General features: G+C 42.8%; 1 protein-coding gene across 2 annotated transcripts in view; it reads left to right on the forward strand.

Annotated features, from left to right (window-relative positions):
* Window positions 1-18,333, forward strand: part of SNCAIP (synuclein alpha interacting protein) — a 127,711-nt gene that overhangs the window by 94,397 nt on the left and 14,981 nt on the right. For both annotated transcript variants that reach the window (XM_084832100.1, XM_084832101.1), the window contains exons 7-9: window positions 3,666-3,791; window positions 7,782-7,951; window positions 17,885-17,977. In XM_084832100.1, the coding sequence (XP_084688226.1) occupies window positions 3,666-3,791; window positions 7,782-7,951; window positions 17,885-17,977 (389 nt within the window). The remainder of the gene's footprint in view (window positions 1-3,665; window positions 3,792-7,781; window positions 7,952-17,884; window positions 17,978-18,333) is intronic.

Genomic DNA, 18,333 nt, shown 5'->3' on the forward strand with positions numbered 1-18,333 from the left:
TTCCCCAAATGCAATAAATGTGGTATTTTTTTCCAGCCCATGGAACAGGAGCGCCATGACCTCCCCCGATATTCTCCAATCGGCACAATCTTACATTTTATGTCCACTCAGAAGTAAGTCAGAAGTTTCCTGGGGCTGTGAGAAAACAGTACAGCAGAAGTTAAGTTACTAAAACAAGACTCCTCCCACTCTTTTGCACACATGCCAGGGACGGAGGAAGGCACTCCCTCAGTTCAAACCACGTGTCTGCCGTGTAAAGAAGCCCTTCGTAGTCCCACAAAGAAACCGAAAGCAGGAAGCTCTGGAAAGGGTGTGGATTTTTGCAGGTTTTTTGCTTAATGTAGAGACACCCTAAATATTCCTTGGCTGTTGAATATGCTCAATCCTCATTGAGCTGGGGGGTTTTGTGGTTTTACCCCCTTAAGGTTTTTTAAAGGAGTTTTTGTGCTTTTACAAATGTCAGGGTTCCCCTGAACATGGTAATATGCCCCTCATATTTCTCAATGTTCCCATTTTGGCTGTATTTTGTAATTCAAAAATTTTAAAGAACTCCAACTATTGGTTATATATAATTATTAGAAATGTCATCCCATTAAGTATATCTTATTTGATTAATCAATTCATCATTACAGGCATTTCTGGATGAGGCAGATTATCTCAATTCATTTCAGTGTGGCTTCAGACCTAGTTATGGGACAGAGACTGCTTTGGTCACCTTGGTGAATTATCTGTGCTGGGAACTGGACAGGGTGTGTGTGTCCCTGTTCATTCTGCTGGAACTCTCAGTGGCTTCCAGTACCATCAGCCATGGTATCTTTCAGGGACATCTCTCTGGAACAGGACTTGTAGGTCCCTTCCAACCCTACTATTCTATAATTCTATGATTCTTTGACTTGGAAGCAGTGTTCCACGGTGGCTCCAGTTCTTCTTGAAGGGATGATCTCAGAAGGTGGTGCTGGGGATCTCCTGATCGACTCCCTGGCTATTGACCTGTGGTTCCTTCTTGTCCCTGGTGCTATTTGACATATTTATGAAACCGCTGTGAGAGGTTGCCTGGAGTTTTGGTGTTAGGTGCCAGCAGTATGCTGATCATACATAAAACTCTGCTTTCCATCTAAATCCAAGGAAGCTTCTCTAGTTCTAAATCAGTGTCTAATGTCAGTAATGGGCTGGATGAGCACCAACAAATTGAAGCTTAATCCAGACAAGACAGACGTGCTCCTGGTTAGTAGATCAGGGAATAGGGATTCAACCTGTGCTGGATGGGGTCACACTCACCTTGTAAATCTCGGGTTTGCAGTTTGGGTGTACTCCTGGATTCAGCTGTGAACCAGGATTCCAGGTTTCGAAGGTGGGCAGGAGTGTGTTTGCACAGCTGAGACTAGTGTGCCAACTCCGCCTCTTTCTAGAGATGCCTGATCTGGCCGTGGTGATGCATGCTTCAGTTACATGCCGTTTGGACTAATGTGATGAGCTATACGTGGAGCTATCTTCCAGAAGTGTTCAGAAACTTCAGCTGGTCCAGAATTCTTCAGCCGGATTGTTGACTGGGACCAGTTACAGGGAGTATGTGATTCCCTTGTTGCAACAGCTTCACTGGCTACTGGTCTGTTTTTGTGCACAATTCAAAGTGCTTGCTATGACCTATAAAGCCCTATATGACTTCAGACCAGGCTACCTGAAAGACTGCATTCTCCCATACGAGCCTGCCTGAGTCTTAAGATCTCCCAGAAGCCATCAGGGGCATGTTTGGTGGGAACACAAGAATGACCTTTCTCGGCGGCTGCTTCCAGGCTCTTGAATTCCCTGCCAAAGGAATCTAGGCTGGCTCTCTCCTTGCTGCCCTTCTGCTGGCGAGCAAAGTGTTTTATTCAAGCAGATCTTTGGCATGGAAGCTGGTCTGTTGCTGAAGCAGGTTCTGTTGCATTGGATGTTCCTTTTATTTCTTTTATTGTTGTGGTTTTTATTCTGTTTTTAATCTATTTGTTTTTATGATTGTCTTAACTACATTTATTTTAATCTTGATCTTCTTACTGTTAAGTCCCCATTTTTGTTGTAAAGGCAGGGTGTAAATCAAATAAATAAATAATCAACTAAAGCTATTTCAGTTATCAACTGAATTTGCTTATGAGAAAAAATAGTTCTAAAGAGAAAAAGTATATTTTCTTGGCTTTAGATAATAAAAGCCTGTGTTGCAGGAGACATTATTTCTTCTTGTTGATACAGGAGAGGATGATTTTTCTAAGATGGCACTTGCTATCTGCACGTTTTTAAGTACACGTGTGTGTGTGTAATATATATATATATATATATATATATATATATGGTGTTTGAATGTGTTAGGACACATTTTTAGTTTAGCAAACTGTTTTTAATAAATGATTATAATAAATTGAGTAACCCATGTTGCAGCCCTACTAATTATATCCGTAACTATCATCAACCATTGTTTTTTCTGTAGGAGACAGTTACTACATCTAATGTTACTGCTATAGCAACGTCAACATTAAATATCTTCCTTCTCGTAGCATTGTTACAGTTTTATTGGTTTTCCATCAATCATTTTCCTATTGTCATGAATGTGCAAGTCATACTGGATGAAAATAATAATTATCCTACACTTCACCGCCTTGGTTTCACCCGCTTTGCTATTGGTTTTAGTTTCTAGCAATGTGTGGCTCATGTGAGAATCCACACATAATGAGAAATCAGTACCTTAAAGTATTTTTCTAGCATCTAGAATCCACTTGAGAATCTCTCAACTTTTCCATATTTAGATATGTTGTTGTTCAGTCGTTCAGTCGTGTCCGACTCTTCGTGACCCCATGGACCATAGCACGCCAGGCCTTCCTGTCCTGCGCTCTCTCCTGGAGCGTGCTCAAGTTCAGATATTTAGATATCTCTGGTATCTAAAACCTGCATGAGAATTTGCAATTTTTATCCATTTATTTTTATTTCATAAATATTAAACTACAAATATCATCATAGGAGTTAAAAGGCTTCTTATGGAACCAAAATTAAACAAAATAAACAGGAGCAATGGGAGGGTGTGGGGAATCAAAGACCCAGAAAATATGATATTATAATAACAATAATAATTTTAAAAAATGCAGGAGACAGAATCGGACTGTTGGCAATTCAGGGTTCCCTTATGGGGTAACCCTTAGATACTGAAAACAATTACCAATTTTGTCTTGAGAATTCATTAGTTTTTCAGCACCTAAGATCTACCCCATGAAGAAAACCCCAATTGCCTGTAACCCTGCAATATGATACTGAGATCCTTTGTCCCGCAGCTCTTATCCATCACTTGGTCTGGTACTTCTTAACAGTTCAGTTAATACAAACCATCATAGGAGGCATGCAGCCCAGTCATACGCATGTTTGCTTAGAAGTAATTCATTGGGGATTACTCCCATGTAAATAAGTTGCAACATGGGGTATTTGTGAATTTTCTTTTAGCGCAAAGAGATTTGAGCTGCATCTAATATGGGCTATCTGTGAACAATGCAAGCAGTACCTGTGTTAGTTCCCCAGTGTAGCTATCATGTAAATGCACCTTATTTTATCTTATATATGTACATATCATGATTATAATTTTTAATATCTTCTACACATATTTTTGTCATCTTGCAATGTGTAAAACATGTTTATTTTCTCCAAAGGAGAAAATCCTTCTGTGGCTTCTTCAATTTATGCAAGAACAAGGAATTTCTTTGGATGAAGTTGATCAGGATGGTAATAGCGCTGTCCATGTAGCTGCCCAGCATGGGTATCTGGGATGTATACAGGTAAAACAATAAAGCTCTATTTATCCAAAGTAATGTTGTTACATGGATAAGGAAGATCATTTATATCAGAAGATATTGCGTGTATCCAATGCTCCAGATGTTTGGGGGACCTTCCAGAACAGACAGGGCATGGGGTCTGCAAGAGAAAAAGGAATTTTCAAAATTGTCTCTTCCACTTCTGTTCATCAAAGCTTCCTCTGGATCAAAAAATTTCTGTGAATTGAAAGGACAGCATTTGATACAACGCATCATTTACAGTTTTAAAATTACTAGAAGTACAAATGATTGAGCTTATAAGACGAAGTAATACAAAATAGGCAAAACAATGTTTTTCATTAGAATAAGGTCTCCCGAAGTAGGAATGGAAAGTTCCTGAATCATACAGAAGAACTCTTAGGGTGCAGTCCTATGGAATTGCTGCCCATTAGATGGAAGCCTCCAGCTCATAGGTTTCTGAAAATTTTATGACCTGCTCAGTTGTTGCGGGCAGGACTGGAGAAGGACAGAAGTGATCTCACCCCCCGTTCCAATCCCCCCACCCCAAAAAACCAACCTAGCTAGATGGGCCTCTAGTTCACTTAGTGGTGGTAGGCAGAGACAGGCGATGAAGAGGCCCTAGGATTCTGCAGATCCTGTTCTCTCTTCTCCCCTCCGTTCTCCACCCCCCAGAACACCCCTTTTTTTACCTCTGTGAGATTGTCAGAAAGAAGAGCAGTTCTTTCCATGACAGTTGTGAGGAGGGAGGAGGAAGTATTCAGTGTTGAATATCCCCCTCCCGAAGTCATAGGACCATCTATGGCCTTGGAAGGGGAAATGTGAAATATCCTATGCATATGGGACCATAGGATTGCTCTGCCCAGCAGTTTAATTATTGTTAATATAATTCTTGCATGGCCATCTGAGCATGGTATTGAGCTAGCCATCTCTACTCATGTATATTTTAAACTGGAACAGGGCTACCAATATATGCCTGCACCTTTCATAACTGATACATAACATGTGTAATTTTTAACTGTGCATTCATGGAATGTAAGCCAAAACAGACATTACTTTAAATCTGTGTATAGCAGCTATGTCTTTTTTTTTCTTTTTTTACTCTAGATTAGGTTCAGGTCTCTAGCATGGGGGGGGGGGTGGAGCTTTTAACATCTGGATCAGGGCCCTCGTACATACTGCAGTGTAAAAATGAACAAAAGACATAGCTGCTAGACATCTATTTAAACTAATGTCTGTTTTAGACATTAATTACACAATTAAGAAATTACGCATGCTATGTATCAGATATGAAAGGTACAGGCATATATTGGAAGGGGCTTTCTAAGTCCCTATATCCCAGTGCCCTGCTCAGTGCAGGAATTCGAGATTCAGCATTCCCTCTGTTTGAAGACCTCCAATGAGGGTGGGCCCACCACTCTTCATTCATAAAAAGGTAAAGGTGTCCCTAACCAGTCGTGTCCGACTTTAGGGTGCGGTGCTCATCCCTGTTTCTAAGCCGAAGAGCCAGCGCTGTCCGAAGACACTTCCGTGGTCATGTGGCCAGCATGACTGAACACCGAGGTGCACGGAACGCTGTTACCTTTCCCGCCGAGGCGGTACCTATTTATCTACTTGCAATTTCTTGCTTTCGAACTGCTAGGTTGGCAGAAGCTGGGACTGAAGACGGGAGCTCACTCCGTCACGTGGCACTCGGTTCTCAAACTGCCGACCTGCCAACCTTCCAGTCTGCAGTTCAGTGTCATAACCACTAAGCCACCGCAGCCCCTCCACCCCTTCATTCATACCCAAGTACCAAAAAACTTGTAAGAGTCAGCCCTTAGAGTGACTTTGAAGAACATTACAAAATATATGAAGAGAGTGGAACGGGGAGGAAGAAGCCCAGGATATAACTTCATATCAAACACAGGGGGAATCATTTATCTCTCTGATGGTGAGGTATAAAAGCTATTGATGCCAGGGGAGCTCACACAGTTCTCTGCAGGGAAAACATGTGGTTTACTACTCCAGATGCTCTGCAGGATATGCGTGGGGGACACTCTTGCAGAATCTCTCCTTGTTTTTGGGAGCATCCAAAAGTGCTCCAGAAACAGGCCTAAATGTGAGATCTTTATTTTCATCTTAACTACCTACCCATTGTTTGTTCTGCAATTTTGTAACCTATAAATGATAGCTGCACGCACTAGACAAACAGCAGCAAAACCTTGGTAATGTAATTTCCAACAGAAGTCACAAACGACAGGAGGGAAAATACCATAAAACATTTGTGTTGATGAAATATACAGAAATAGTTTCCAACACACAAGGACTTTTCACAATTCCATACTACCCAGACAGCTTCAGCTACTGGGCATATAAAAATGTAATAAATAAATTAAATAAATACATAATGAGATCTATAGGGAACTAGATCATCTACTGCGCTCAGTCATGCAGTCTATATGTATCTACTGTAAGTTGCACTGAGTTCAGTGGGACTTACTCCTAGATAAGTGTGCCTGGATTGCAGGATTAGTGTTGTGGAACAGCTATTGCAGCATCCCTCAGTGGCATCATGTTCATCAAGTGCTAACTTATCACATGTTCAAAACTATCTCAACTAGCAGAGAAGCAAGAGCGGATGTGATGGCATTATACAGTGAAATTTCTTTAGTAGATAAAATAATATACTACAGTTATATAATAATATGAAATAATATGGGTACAGTTATCCATGCTCTGATAACTTCTCATCTGGATTACTGCAATGCGTTATACGTGGGGCTGCATTTGAAGACGGTCCGAAAACTTCAGCTGGTCCAAAGAGAGCAGCAAGATTGCTAACAGAGACTGGCCAACGAGCTCATATTATGCCAGTACTTTTCCAGCTGCACTGGCTGCCAGTCCATTTCCGGGCCCGATTCAAAGTGCTGGTATTAACATTCAAAGCCCTTAACAGCTTGGGGCCAGGTTATCTGGAGGATCGCCTCCTCCCATATGTGCCTGCCCGGACCTTAAGATCATCCTCAGTGGCCCTTCTCCATGAGCACCTGCCAAAGGAAGTGAAGCAGGTGGCTACTAGGAGGAGGGCTTTTTCTGCTGTGGCACCCTGGCTGTGGAATGAGCTCCCTAGTGAGGTTCGCTTGGCACCTACATTGCATTCTTTTCCAGCGCCAGGTGACGACCTTCTTATTTTCCCAGGCATTTTAGCATTTTATCTCTTTAGACTTTTAGCTTTGCTGTTTTAAATCTGTATTTTAAATCTCTGCACTGCTGCTAGGTTTTATTCTGGTTGTATTGTTTACTGTGGTTTTAATGTTTTATATATTTTGTATTGTTTTATTGTGTGCTCTTTGGTTTTAATTTTTGTGAACCACCCAGAGAGCTTTGGCTATTGGGCGGTATAGAAATGAAATAAATAAATAAATAAATAATAAAAATACCGTATACTATGATGGTGGAAAAATGAAACTTAAGCTCCTATATCCATGTCAAAGCATCTAAACTTAATGAACTTGGAGGCACCATTGTCATAAAATTCTTTAAATTATAGCAGGAGTCTTAAAGGTAAGAACATATGAATTGCCTTGCTGGATCAGACCAAAGGTTCACCTAGTCCAGCATTCTGTTTCCAAAAGTCATCAGCCTGATCACTCAAGAAAACTCATAAGATGGCAGCCCTCCCAGAACCCATTAAAAAGGCTTATCATATGCTGTCAAATGGCTGGGAGTAGGGGAAAGTCTTAAACTAGCACCAAAAAGATGACAGTGTTGGTGAAGGGTGGACTTTACTGGGGAGAGCATTTCACAATCACGGGGCCACCACGAAGAAGGCCTTCTCCTTTGTTGCCATCTTTCGAATGTCTCTCAGAAGAAGGACTGGAAGGAGGGGCCCAGGTGATTATTGTAGTGTATGGGTAGGTTCATACCAGGAACATGAAGAAGTACTTTCAATCTGTGTTGAACCTAGTGCCTCTCAAGGTAATAGTTGCTGTTAATATACATCTATATTTTTAGACTCTAGTGGAATATGGAGCAAATGTCACTATGCAAAACCATGCTGGAGAGAAACCTTCCCAAAGTGCTGAACGGCACGGACACACCATGTGTTCACGTTACTTGGTCGTAGTGGAGACATGCATGTCACTGGCATCCCAGGTTGTGAAGTTAACAAAGCAACTGAAAGAGTAAGTTTCCATTTATAACGGTGGGACTCTAGCTATTTTTATTTGTTCTCAAAACAGCAGTTTATTTTTTCCCCAATGATTCTTTTATCAAGCTGCTTCATACTTCATGTGGCAAATGTGCTGTCAACATGCCCATGTGGTAAACAGTGTAACGTTTGAATAGAAAATGTACCCCAGTAAACAAGGAGTGGACACACAATTGAAACCTTTAGCCAATTCCATGTCTAGTGTGTGTTGCATATTTCCTCTTCAAAGATTACGTTATGTTCTCCTTGTGACACCTGGTGGGCATGCTGAAAATATATTCCCTGCATAAATTGTGAAGTAGATCTGAATATCCATTTGTTCTGGGGAAGGAAGAAGTGATCCAGGAATGTCTCCTGTGCAAGGCCTGTTGAAATAAATTGGAGTTGTACAAGAGAACAACCGTTTGCAACAGGACCATTGGACTTTTGTACATGTATGACATTCATTAAAATGTTGCTTGCACACTATTAGTTATTAGAAGACATTTTGTTTTCCCCATTATATCCATTCATACTTCAAACATTTGTTTTTCTGTGTGCTTAGTTCTCCACCTCCTTTCTGACATTCCACCACCTATGTGCAAGAATATAAGTGTAAAACATTTACGTTCCATGAATAACCTATTATTCTCTTTGTAATATCCTTTTCTATTTTTTAAATGTAACGTCCCCCTCATAATCTGCAATCATATTCAAACATGCACTAGTTAAGTTGCATGTAAAGTTGCATGTCAACACTAGTTAAGTTATAACTACTGGAGAATTGCTACAACTCCCTTCCTCTTGCCCTGGATCCTCCCATTCCTTCCAGTTCACTTACTTTCCCAAGGTGTGAAGTGGCGTGGGCTGGTTCTTCAAGTCTGGCTTTTGCTGCTTTTTTGAGATGCAGTTTCTTAGACGGATGGGTGCTTCCAGTGGCTAGACTACCTGCTGCAGCCAGACAACCAAAAAGCAGAGCAACCCTGATAGGACAGAAAGGCTGCTGCTGGAGAAAGAGGAGCAGTGTTGGTCCTGGAGAAGTGGCCCATCCTGTCCCTTGATTCTGGCTGTGTATGAGCTAGTCAAAGTGATTTGTTTGGCAAACTCTAAAAGGGGAGACAAGCATATGCATTGTATGTCCTGGCATTGTGATTACTAGACTCTGCAACAAAATGATTTCTCAGGATGACTTTTCCCATCCACTTAATAGCCTGTTACACTTGAAGACAACATTCTCATTGCAATAGAAGCTGATATTAACAGAAGACATATATAGGGCAGTATCCAGTGCAAAACTGTGACTCACATAAATTGCGTTGTGCTGGTGCACTGCCAGCGGTGCTTGTTGGCATGATGCTTTTTCCAGGGAAAGCATTGTCCTAGAGCTCATTTACACTAGTGCAGCATAATTTACATTGTGGTGGTGCTGCACTGGATACTCCTCCCTAGTGTTCTTAACGTTGTTAAAATCTATAATGTGATGTTCTGTGTGACATTTATATTTTGCTTGCTGTGGAGGTACACCCAGCTGCCTCATATAAATGTACCTAATGCAGTACTCATTTGCATTGGAAGCAGCTTTGTTTCCTGGCTCCTCATTAACATGAGGAGGAAACTGACAAAGGGAGAGTGAAACAGGTAGACCAGCAGCAGCCAGGAATAACAAATGGGAATAATTGGTCCAAACCTGCAAAAGGGAGTCTTTAGTCTTTTGTACTACAAGCCAATGCTGACAATTGTAGGAGTGATTTTTAAAATAGTGTAAGGAAATGTGTAGGCGAGAGGAAGGAAGGGGGGAAATTGAAGGAAGGGAAGATCTTTATACAGTACATCTGGTTTCTACAAAACAGCATACTGGTGTCCCATCTAAAATATTTTTGCATTTCCAGATCCTTTACTATGCCAACATGAGCATTTGCTTTTTGTGAATACATCAAATACAGTCTGCATGTAGGCTGAAGTCATGTGGATATTTCCTGGCTCTAAATTTGTCAGTTCTAAAGCTCCAGAACTGAGAAGAGAGATAATAATCTCATTTCTTTTGAGCCAGGAAATTATCCACTTAAATATCCCACAGCTGGACTTGTGCTGTCAGTTTTCTTCTGCTTTTTAAGGAAGTCATTCTGAAAGTGAAAGCAGTAATGAGGAGGTGCCTGTACATGATCACTGGCATTGCCATATGGCCTTAAAAGACGGGGGTGGTGGGGGGATCGCTGCTGGGGAAATTTATCCTTACAAAGGTAAACATTAGCCAGGACTTAGTGGGAGAGAGCGGGGAAGAAGCTCTGAAAGGCAGCGTTAACAGTGGAAAAGAGATGGTGATTTCTCACCCACTTAGGGGCCCACATGACAAGTACAGGGAGATACTATCAGTGTTGGGAAAAACTGCACACCATAGCTTGTTGAGTGACACTTCTTATTTTGCCATGAATTATGCAGCTCCGAAAACTGATGAGAGCAGTGGCTTCCTAAACCATATAGTCATGGCAAAAGAAACGTATCACAACTTCACAAGTGACAGTATAAAAGTTTTTTCTAATACAGAAATTATCTAATGAGAACATAAGAAGAGACCTGCTGGATCACACTGGGGACCAGCTTCTGGGAAATCCACTGTCAGTCAACAGCCTCCCCCACTTTGCCCCTCTAGCATCTGATATTCAGAGGTACAAGGATACTGCCTCTGAACCCGGGGTGGGATTATAACTCAGGAAGCAGGAAGGCCCCTGGCAGATGATATGATATAACATCTTTCCTTTGCCACTTGTCAAGGGCTCCTTGGAGGCCTCTCTCAGTCTAATCCAGTAGCCAAGTCCAGACACAGACAAAGGGATTCTTTTCAAAGCTTTATTCCTCTTTTACAACTTAACAGCTCTACTGTTAGCAACTACATATGAGCAGCAGAGTACTTATGCCCTAAGTTGGAACAGTTGGTCCCCGTTTGAAAGGGAATCACTGGCAGACCCTGAACTTATGGGCTAGGGAGAGTCCCTCCCCTTTTCCCTTGGATCCTCTGGGCGCAACCGTGGTTTGTGCGCCAACCGGGCACTACGCCTCCTTTCCGCGCCCTCCATTTGGCGCCGCTCCCTGCGTCGGCGTCACGTGTCCAGCAAGTCTGCTTCCCGCGCTCTGTCACTCCCAGGACTGCTATCTATGCTAGGAATGCTGGTGGAAGGAATCTCTGTCAGCTGTTGGCCCTGGGAAGGATGAGCGCGCTCCTCTCCCAGGAGCGGCTGCTGTTCCTCAGAATCAGAACTACTGTGGGATTCTATGGGCTCAGTGTCCACCCTGACACCACTAAACAACCTGCTGGCCTACTCTTCATCAAAGAGAACAGACCTCCAATTCAGAAATTTAACCATTAACACAGTACGTCAAATTGTGGCTCCTTGCAAGCTGACATTTAGCGCTAAGCACCCAGGGTAAGAGGCAAGCTGAACAAATGTACAACAACAAAAATGGAGGTTTGGTCTGTTTAAGGGGGGGGGTAGATTGATTGAAATATATATATAAAAAAATTAACTGACATTTACTGTTCTGAGTATTTGTATTTTCTGATAACCTGACACAAAGAAAAGGTTTCATACTGAGAACCAAATACAAATTAAAAGCCAGATACTGAGACCCCAAGATAATAAGGAGATAGGCCAGGTCACCTGCATTCCATTCCTGCTCTGACCATGGAGGTTCCATTTAGCTGTCATGGCCAATAGCCATTGATAGAACTGTCCACTATGAATTTGTCTCAACCACTTTTAAAATCCATCTGGCAGAGCAATCCTGACAATCAGATCTGCTGGCTGTGTGCAGCTAGGATGGGGAGGAGACATGCTCCCACTGGCAGAAAGGAACTCTGGGAGCAGGGGGCTCCATTCACCCCTGCAGCTCAGTTCCGCCTGTGGAAATCACTGCCGGCAGTATTCCTGCCTGTGGTGGTTGACGTAAGGTGCCAGAAATGGTTATTGTGTTTCCCTAGTTCCGTGCCTGTTCCTTTCAGGATCTTCCAAGTTTGCGGTTGTCTTTGCATCACTTCGACCTGTACATCAAAAAACAGGCATTATATGTGACCCTATTTCATAGTAACAAAATCCAGAGGGGTAGCCATGTTACATCTTTTGCAGCAAAAACAACCAGGTTTGAGGGGAGGGGATCTACATGAGGCTTTTACTGCGCTTCCACTCCGCCCCCAAGTCGATCATGTCAGATGACGCCCATAGCTAGCATAGTGTTTCTTGCCTTAAATCCTTTTTTTTTTTTTTCATACTCTCATTTGTGACATTTTTTCCGTAAGAGCAGCTTCAGTGCAATTTGGCAATCTGTGCAACCTCAGCTGGCTTCGCTATGGACTGGTGGAAGTGGCACTGATTGGCAGAAAGGAAAGCTGCATGGGGCAAGGGCATGGGGAGAGCAGAGGGCTAAATGTCTACCCAGAAGTAAATCATCGCCCTCAATTGCACTTTGCCTACAGGAGCAGAGGGGTCGGGAGAATTCCTTTGCCACCCCTTTTTCTTAAAACTGCTCAGTTGCTGCCTCTTCCTTTAAATATTCATTCATTGAGCACTGGGTAATCATGCTTACTCGGAAGTAGGGATGGGTGAACTCAGCCTTACTTCACCCAGCTTGGGGGCGCTGCCACAGCAGCGTCTGTTCTTATTATCATTATTAGTACTGCTGCAGCCTCCCTCTGCTAGCACTCAGAGGGCAGCTGCTGCCACCACCGCCGCCACCTCTGCTTTTTCTGCCCCAAACTCTTGTTTCCTCCTCCCTACACACACACAAGTAGGAAAATCACACACACAACAGGGGAAACTGGCTAGTATTTCTGGATGAAGACGGTTAATGCGTTCTGTCAAAGAGTGAAACACTGCGGTTGTGAATGAAGGAACCTGAATGTTAATGTGGTCTGTTAAAGGGTCCAAACACCACCATTGTAGGATTGTGAATGAAGGAACCAGGGATGTGACTGAGAATGACTTAATGAGAGGCTAGTATTTATGAATGAAAAAAGGCTAACTAATATGGTCTGGTGAAGGGGAGAAAAAAGTAGGAAAGGAAGCCTGCAACCAAAAGTGCCCTGGACATGTTTTCTTGGAAGTCAGTTTCACTCCTCTGCCCCAGTAAAAAGTAAGTCTCTGAGAGTCTTTGTGAAGCTGTCCCCCACCCCCGTGCATGTTTACTTGGAAGTAAGTTTCAGTTCCCAGTAAGAAGTAAATCTGGCTCCCTTGCAGTCTCAAGCAAGGGATCTATGAAGTTCAGCTGGATACCGTCTTCCCAATGGGACTTACTCCCGGGCAACTATTATGTTTAGGATTAGGATTGGGACTGGGAAGGATGAACTCAGGTTTGCTTTTCCTCAAGAATACAGGATGGGGATTCACCGCAATGCTGGATGAGAGGGGAGGGGTATGGGATAAATTACAGGGGCTTAATTCAAGGCTTCCAGTAAACTTCCCTGAGCAGGGGAACATTGACAAGGGTGGGGAACAAGCCTCTCATTCTTTGAGCAGCACCCACAGGGTTGATGACATTTTTCATGATGAACTTGGCTTTGGCCCATGAGCGGCACACGAAGCAAGAAAAGCCAGGTTTTAGGTAGTGCATACTCGGCTTTTCTTGCTTCGTGTGCCACTGAGGGACCAAAGCCAATTTCAGGAAAAAGCAGAGAAAAGCTGAAAATGCTTCTCTATGCGTTCCTGTGGAGATTGGCTCCAAGAGTCTTGTGGAACCTTCAAGACTTAACAGACCTATTGAATCTTACTTCAGCCCTGGCAATAGGACAGTAGCGATGTCAGAGAAATCTGGAACGGAATCAAATAGGTTCGGATTTCTATGAATCTGGCCTGTGGATTCTGCTGCAGACTGGTTTTTCCTGAGTAGCATGGATTCTGTGGATTTGTGGACCGTTTTTTAAAAACCTGTTGGAATTTTGTGTAAATTTAGTAATACAAAAATATGCTTAAAAAGACCTGGCCAAAAACACTCATTTCCCCCATAGGCTAAAGTGTGAAAAAGCACATTTTGAGGGACTTGGGCATTTTAGGGGGATTTGTGCATTTTCACAAGTGTCAATTTGTACAAGTCCGAATTTGTGCAAATTTTGGAAAGGGGAAAAAAAATCCGATTCCATCAATGAGCAGACAACAGAACAAAAGGCACCTGGCAATCCCTGAAATTCAGATGGAACAGATTTTACGTAATACATATATCCTTTAAGGACAGTGTCCTCTGCCACACCTGATGACAGCAAGGTAGTGTAGGGACACCCATAACTCTGTCCTCCAGCACCTCACTGCTCCCTGCCCCCCACCCTCCAGCATCTGCTGCCTGAAGCAGTTGCTTCACTTTGCCTAATGATTGGGCTGGCCTTGTTCCTCATTTGGTGGAGTTTAGGCTTAGGTGCCCTTCCCCACCCACCATGTACATCTACTTCAGTCATAGCCATTTGAGGAAACAGAACAGCATAGCCTAAGATCTATAGCCTGGAAGTCCATCCTGGCAGACAGCATGCCATTTAATTACAGTCCACGCTCTGCTCACTTGCTTGCTTTACCTCATCTCCCTCTACCCTTTTTAATTGCACCAGAGATAATTACCAATAGTAATTATCTCTGGTGAATAGACAGTATGTGAGGCAACTGATCATGATAACACTGTGATTGGCACTCAGAAGCATGTCTAATAAGTTTTTTTTTAATGGGATGGGCACCCAGCAGTACACTGTCCATTTGAAGTATTTCATGAACAATTGTAGGAATGGAATTTGCTGCAGGTAAAAAAGAACAAAATCAAGCAGGTGGGAAATGAACAGGATTTCTATATACATACCTGTATGATTACAGCAGGAAAGGCTCTGTTGAATGGCACGCACCCAGTTTTAGTAAGACATACAATTTTCCCTGCAGGATCCTGCTCAAGAGAAAATGTTTCTAGTGGTTTCCTGCAGAAGCCAGTTCTTCACAACAGTGATGTGCTGGCCCCTGGACATCAGGAAGCCACTTGCACCCTTTCCAGAGTAGACTTTGAGGTCTGAAAAAAGAAAAGTGTTTTGTGTGTTTTTTTAAAAAGGAGAAGCACTGAACAAACATTTAACTGGACAAACTTACAAGGTGGTTATACAGCCTACCTGAAGCATGGAGATAGGGGGATGGGTGGAAGAGGAAATCAGTATTAGATGCAGCTGAGGGTACATATATTGTTTGGTGAGCAAAAGCGGTGGGGAGCTAAGTCCACCCTGCAGCACAACCCAACGCCTTGCACCAACTCCTGTTGGCACGTACAGCTGTACTCACCCCAAATTAAATGCAGGAGGTAATGGGGGAATACTGCTTAAGGAATGTTGAAGTGTCGAAGCATGGAGCCCCTCCACTGTTCCACACACCACCACACTAATTCACTGAGTTGCTTAGTTTATGTCAGCCTTCCTCACCCTGGTCACCCTCCGGATGTGTTGGACTACAACTCCCATCATCCCCAGTCAGCCTGGCCAATGGCCATGCTGGCTGGGATTGATAAATGTTGCAGTCCAACACACCTAGAGAGCGAATGGGGATGACTGATTTATGTAAATACTTCTGAGACATCAGAAGAAGGGAAGCAAAAAGCAAGGGAGAAAGGGGAAGATATACCCAACTGAATGCAGATTTCCAGAGAATAGCAAGGAGAGACAAGAAGGCCTTCTTAAATGAACAATGCAAAGAAATTGAGGAAAACAACAGAATGGGAAAGACTAGAGATCTTTTCAAGAAAATTGGAGATCCCAAGGGAATGTTTTGTGCAAAGACGGGCATGATAAAGGACAAAGAAGGCAGGGACCTAACAGAAGCAGATGAGATTAAGAAAAGGTGGAAAGAATACACAGAAGAACTTTACAGGAAAGATCTGAATGTCCCTGATAGCCATGATAGTGCGGTCACTGAACTTGAGCCGGACATCCTAGAGAAGCATTACTAACAACAAAGCTAGTGCAGATGACAGTATTCCAGCTGAGATATTTAAAATCCTAAAAGATGATGCTGTTAAAGTGCTGCACTCAATATGCCAACCAATTTGGAACACTCAGCAATGGCCACAAGACTGGAAAAGGTCAGTTTATATTTCAGTTCCAAAGAAGGGCAATGCCAAAGAGTGTTCAAACTACCGTACAGTTGCGCTCATTTCACATGCCAGCGAGGTTATGCTCAAAATCCTACAAGCTAGGCTTCAGCAGTATGTGAACCGAGAACTACCGGAAGTACAAGCTGGGTTTCGAAGAGACAGAGGAACTAGAGATCAAATCGCCAACGTTGGCTGGATCATGGAGAAAGCAAGAGAATTCCAGAAAAATGTCTATTTCTGCTTCATTGACTACGTTAAAGCCTTTGATTGTGTGGATCACAACAAACTCTGGCAAATTCTTAAAGAGATGGGCGTACCAGACCACCTTACCTGTCTCCTGAGAAACCTGTACCAGGGTCAAGAAGCAACAGTAAGAACCGGACATGGAATAACCGATTGGTTCCAAATTGGGAAAGGAGTACGACAAGGCTGCATATTGTCACCCTGCTTATTTAACTTCTATACAGAGTATATCATGAGAAACACTGGGTTGGATGAATCACAGGTCGGAATTAAGATTGCTGGGAGAATTATCAACAACCTCAGATACGCATATGATACCACCCTAATGGCAGAAAGCGAAGAGGATCTCAAGAGCCTCTTGTTGATGGTGAAAGTGGAGAGTGCAAAAGCTGGTTTGAAACTCAACATTAAAAAAAACTAAGATCATGGCATCTGGCCCCATCACTTCCTGGCATATAGAAGGGGAAGAAATGGAAGCAGTGACAGATTTTACTTTCTTGGGCTCCAAGATCACCGCAGATGGTGACTGTAGCCATGAAATTAAAAGACGCTTGCTCCTTGGGAGGAAAGCTATGGCAAACCTAGACAGCGTAGTAAGAAGCAGAGACATCACCTTGCCGTCAAAGGTCCATCTAATCAAAGCTATGGTTTTCTCAGTAGCAACGTATGGCTGTGAGAGCCAGACTATAAGGAAGGCTGAGTGCCGAAGAATCGATGCTTTCGAACTGTGGTGCTGGAGAAGGCTCTTACGAGTCCCCTGGACTGCAAGGAGGTCAAATCAGTCAATCCTAAAGGAAATCAACCCTGAGTTCTCATTGGAAGGACAGATACTGAAGCTGAAGCTCAAATATTTTGGCCACCTAATGCGAAAAGTCACTGGAAAAGACCCTGATGCTGGGAGGATTGAAGGCAAAAGGAGAAGGGGACGGCAAAGGATAAGATGGCTAGATAGCATCACCGATGCAATGAATATGAACTTGAGCACACTGCGGGAGAAAGAAAAGGACAGGAAGGCCTGGCGTGCTATGGTCCATGGGGTCACGAAGAGTGGGACACGACTTAACGACTGAACAACAACAACAACAACCTGCTCTTTACCAAACCAACATACTCCAGGGGAAACAAGGCATCTCATGTCAACTTTCCTCCTAACTCACAAGCAAGCGAGAGTTGCAGGGAAGTAGTTCCAAATTTACTATGAGTTCAGTTTTAATTGGACACCAGTAAGCTAATTGTTGTGAGTCCCACAGCTCCAGCAAATGGCTCCTTAGGATTCTAATCTTGCAACTTAAGCCAAAGTCACTACTAGTAATAAATAATTTATACAAGGCAGGCAGCTTTCAGAAGGTACAATAGAGTGATCACAGTGTTCCCACAGGGATTAGAAGCAATTTGCAGAACAGAGACCTCCTTTGTGTATTTTAGTAATTTGTATGCTCTCTGTGTGTTGAACTCTTAAAATATAAATGAACAGAGGCTTTCTTCTCAAAGTGATGTTGAGTGAAAACTATCATTTCTCCTTTAGCACATCCACTGACAGCTTTTCTTTTAGAAAAAAGAAGGGGGTTAACAATTTAATATTTCCTTACAGACAGACGGTAGAACGTGTGACATTACAGAACCAACTCCAGCAGCTTCTAGAAAGTCAGAGATCAGAGGGCAAGTCACTGCCAACATCCCCAAGGTAACTAGGCATATAGGAGTTGAATTCCAATGTAGTTTGAATTGGACTCTTTCCGTGGTTATTGCATGGGGAGGTCATTCTCCAGTCATTCATTTTGTAAAAGAATAAAAAGAAAACTGTGATATGATGGGAATCCATATCTTTTTAATTTGGCAGGTGTGACTACTGGACTTTGTGAGTTTAAGTGAAATTACTATCCTACATTTTACCAATGTGGTTTATTGTGGAACTTTTAGATGACTCATAGCGATCACAGGAAACATCTTGTGAACTTCTAAAACTTGACCTTATGGTGGCCCATAGTAATCTTATATTCCCAGTAATTCATAAAGACTTTTGCTGACAAAATAGGCTTG

This window comes from Heloderma suspectum, chromosome 2 (assembly GCF_057233095.1).
Source record: "Heloderma suspectum isolate Gila_16-S chromosome 2, 16-S_ref, whole genome shotgun sequence".
Taxonomy (NCBI): Eukaryota; Metazoa; Chordata; class Lepidosauria; order Squamata; family Helodermatidae; genus Heloderma; species Heloderma suspectum.